The sequence below is a fragment of the Rattus norvegicus genome, chromosome 5 (genome assembly GCF_036323735.1).
Source record: "Rattus norvegicus strain BN/NHsdMcwi chromosome 5, GRCr8, whole genome shotgun sequence".
NCBI lineage: Eukaryota > Metazoa > Chordata > Mammalia > Rodentia > Muridae > Rattus > Rattus norvegicus.
In genome coordinates, this window is record NC_086023.1 from 72,384,077 (window position 1) to 72,388,353 (window position 4,277).

A 4,277-nucleotide genomic window follows, 5' to 3' on the forward strand; every position below is an offset into this window, starting at 1 on the left:
ACCGAGATCCATATCCCTCTGCCTATGCCAAGGCCAATCAAGGTGCTGAGATCAGATGTGTGCACCACCATATCCAGGTCATGTAAAAAAATTTAATTAAATCAACTTTTCAGTAAATTGGACTTACATATATAATTTATCGAATATGAGCATAAACATAAAATTGCTATTTTATTATGTAATTTATTGTACTATATATTCATCTGTTAGTGACATATTGGAACTACTTACCATATCATCTAGTAGATTCCAGCTAAATTAGTTCACAAAACATTTTGTTCCATTCACTTCTCTAGCTGACTAGTAATAAAAAAATACCTGTATGAGCACACTTGAAAGACCTTTGACCTGAGATTACCTTCAATTAGAGACCTGCCCCTTCCTGGCACAATCCCAGGCCTCTGCTGCCATTTGATGCTAAGCACTGTATCCTGTCTCTGCATATCTTTCATAATTACTAAAAATATGATAGCCCTACCATTGCTGCTTTTAGGAAGTTTCCTAAGAAGAGAAGAAGATAAGACATAGGAAAGTTATCCTACTACACTCTATCAAGAACCGACATTTCCTTGAGCCCCGACCTTGTATGAATTCTGTGGGTGTGCTGAGTAGGTGAGGATGGGAAATGACTCTGCAGTGACGGAATTCTTTCTCGTGGGACTTTCCCAGTATCCAGAGCTCCAGCTTTCCCTATTTGTGCTCTGCCTCATCATGTACTTGATAATCCTTCTGGGCAATAGTCTACTCATTATCATTAGTGTCGTGGATTCTCGACTCCATACCCCCATGTACTTTTTTCTTGGGAATCTCTCTTTCCTGGACATCTGTTACACATCCTCATCCATTCCTCAAATGCTTGTCATGTTCATGTCAGAGAAAAAATCCATCTCCTTCCTTGGTTGTGCTCTACAAATGGTTATCTCACTTGGCTTGGGCTCTACGGAGTGTGTCCTCCTAGCTGTGATGGCCTATGATAGGTATGCAGCCATCTGCAATCCACTGAGGTACCCTATAATCATGAACAAGGTATTGTATGTGCACATGGCTGTGTGGTCCTGGGTCATAGGCTGTCTAAACTCTCTGGTGCAGACAGTCTTGACCATGGTGTTACCTTTCTGTGGTAATAATGTCATTGATCACCTTACCTGTGAGATCCTGGCTCTTCTAAAACTTGTATGCTCAGATATCACCATGAATGTGCTTGTCATGACAGTGGGCAGTATTGTTCTGTTGATGATTCCTCTGCTGTTAATTTTCGTGTCCTATATTTTTATCCTGTCTTCCATCCTGAGAATTAATTCTGCTGAAGGAAGAAAGAAAGCCTTTTCTACCTGTTCAGCCCACTTAACTGTGGTCATTCTGTTCTATGGTTCAGCCCTTTTTATGTATATGAAACCCAAGTCAAAGCACACCACAGCATCTGATGAAATCATCGGACTGTCTTATGGAGTCGTGACTCCAATGTTGAATCCCATCATCTACAGCTTAAGGAATAAGGAGGTAAAAGAAGCTGTGAAGAAAGTTTTGAGCAAACATGTGTATCTACAGAAAATCTGAAAGGCTTTGGGGCCTGTGAAACTCAAGCTGGGACCAAAGGACACGCTGTGTTTTCAAAATCTGCTTGGAAAACCAAGGAAGAAGCTACCATTCTCTGCAAGGCACATTGTGTAAACCATCTGAGTAGTGTAGTATTTGCACACTCCTCAGCCATGTACAGCTCTTCACATCTGTCCCTTGGGGTAAATTTTCATCAAGTCAATCTTTCTCATTCCTTCTGTCTCCCTTCTCAGTTCTATTTCTTTTTCTTTCTCGTGCTTCCACTCATTATCTACTTTTTTCCTTCTAATCCATTTTTCATTCATTTTTAATTTAACACCCATTATGTTATGGCCTAGAATCCCCTCTAAGAGTAAAAGAAAGTTCCCTTCCTTTCAAAATTTTTTATTAGATATTTCTCTTTACTTACATTTCAAACGTTATTTCCTTTCCGGGTTTTCTGTCCATAAGCACCTCACCCCCTCCCCTTCCCCCGTACGGGTGTTCCTCCCATCCAGCCCCTTTACCCGCCCCCAACATTCCCTTGCACTGGGGGTTCAACCTTGGCAGGATCAAGGACTTTCCCTTCCACTGGTGCTACAACAAGTCTATTGCAGGTTCCATATGCAGTTGGAGCCCTGGGTCAGTCCATGTATCGTCTTTCTGAAGTGGTTTAGTCCCTGGAAGCTGTGGTTGGTTGGCATTGATGTTCTTATGGGGTTGCAAGCTCCTTCAGTTCTTTCAATCCTTCCTCTAATTCCCCCAAAGGGGGTCCAGTTCTCAGTTCAATTGTTTGCTGCTAGCATTGACCTCTGTATTGGACATGCTCTGGATGTGTCTCTCGGGAGAGATCTATATCCAGTTACTTTCAGCGTACACTTTTTAGCTTCATCAATCTTACCTAGTTTTGGTGGCTGTATATATATATATATATATGGACTACCTGGGCCACCTGTGGGGCAGGCTCTGAATGGCCATTCCTTCAGTCGATGCTCTAAACTTTGCCTCCATATCCCCTTCTATGGATATTTTCCCCTTTTAAGAAGGAGTGGAAGCATCCACATTTTGGTCATCCTTCTTCTTGAGCATCCTGTGGTCTGTGGATTGCATCTTGGGTAATTCGAGCTAATTAGCTAATTTGGGCTAATATCCACTTATCAATGAGTACATAGCATGTGTGTTTTTCTGTGATTGGGTTACCTCATTCAGGATAATATTTTCTAGTTCATTCCATTTGCCCATGAATTTCATAAAGTCATTGTTTTTGGTAGCTGAGAACTACTCCATTGTGTAGATGTACCACATTTTTTTAATCCATTCCTCTGTTGAAGGGCATCTGGGTTCCTTCCAGCTTCTGGTTATTATAAATAGGGTTGCTATGAACATAGTGGAACATGTGTATTTGTTGAATGTTCGAGCATCTTTTGGATACATGCCCAGGAGAGGTATAGCTGGGTCCTCAGGTAATGGAATATCCGATTTTCTGAGGAACCTCTAGACTGATTTCCAGAGTGGTTGTACCAGTCTGCAATCCTACCAACAATGGAGGAGTGTTCCTCTTTCTCTACATCCTTGCCAGCATCTGCTGTCTACTTACAGCTTAACAACTCTTGCTTTGAGTCCATGTGGTGCTGGGAAAAGCTAACCTCACTTCCTAGAAATAGCATTAAGCGGTAAGCATACACCTAACTGATTAAGTGACACTCTCTAACCTGGTAACTGATGCCACTATCCAAGTCAGCCAGGTCGGGTGAACCACATTCAGTCCCAAATGCTGCTGCAGTTTGAAAAAAGCAGCAGTCTTTCTAGGCTTGGTGAAGAAGTGGGATCTGAGGCCCAGTCTTTGCCAGAATCCAGAAAAGGCCGGAAGGAAGGCAAGTGAGGAGTTGAAGGGGAAGAGAGAGTGCCTGCTGCTGCCACTTTAATTCCTTGATCCAGCTGTGGCTAAAGCAAAATTTGCAAAGATTCTTTTGGTTATGAGTCAATAAATCATCTTTCTACAATGCTCCCCCAACTTTTGGTTGGATTCTTCACAGTTATATATCCCTAACTGAATATCCCCCTTGCCACCTCCTTATTCCTATTTTTCCCCATTCTTATTTTTGAGGAAACGGTTGAAAGATTTAGATGAGTCCCAACTATCCAATATCCATGTTTTTAACACGCGTGTTTACCCATTTATCATGTATACATAGATGCCACAGTGCAAGTGTAGAGGTCTGGTGAAAATGAATCAACTGTTCTCTCAGTTCTCTCTATCTACAATGTGGCTTTTAGGGATCAAACACAGGTGCCCAGGCTTGGTAGAAAGAACATTTACCTGCTGATCCATCTCACCATCCCTCCTTTCTTTTAATAACTAAAGTATAATCATCTGATTTCCATTCACCATGCCCACAAATAGTCTACTCACTGCCCAATATTTGCTGAGGGATGTTCATATTTTCCTGGATCTAGCTTTCATTTTGGCTATATTGCCAGCTTCCGCACCAGTATATGCATTTTAAAATATTGAAATCCAGTCTACAAATACCTTGAGTAGTGTGTTATGTTTGATCATTGCATCCAGCTATATACACTTATAATTTGTGCTCAATATGAAGCCAAATACAGAAACCCATAGTGTGTCCTTGTTATGAGTACTGGAATTGCCATCACAACAGTGATAAGACTAGCATTGACATAGTTCCTTTTTACCAAAGAAAGAACCATGATTGGAATCAACCAAAAGCACTTTGAAC

At 41.4% G+C, this 4,277-nt stretch overlaps 1 protein-coding gene across 1 annotated transcript; it reads left to right on the top strand.

Annotated features, from left to right (window-relative positions):
• Positions 1–618: 618 nt before the first annotated feature.
• Positions 619–1,557, top strand: Or13d1 (olfactory receptor family 13 subfamily D member 1). The gene has a single exon (NM_001000398.1). The coding sequence runs from the start codon at positions 619–621 to the stop codon at positions 1,555–1,557; it is 939 nt and encodes a 312-aa protein (NP_001000398.1).
• The last annotated feature ends 2,720 nt before the right edge of the window (positions 1,558–4,277 follow it).

Bases quoted from the DNA above. Each gene is read 5' to 3' on its own strand.
- Or13d1 (NM_001000398.1), top strand. From the start codon at position 619: ATGGGAAATGACTCTGCAGTGACGGAATTCTTTCTCGTGGGACTTTCC.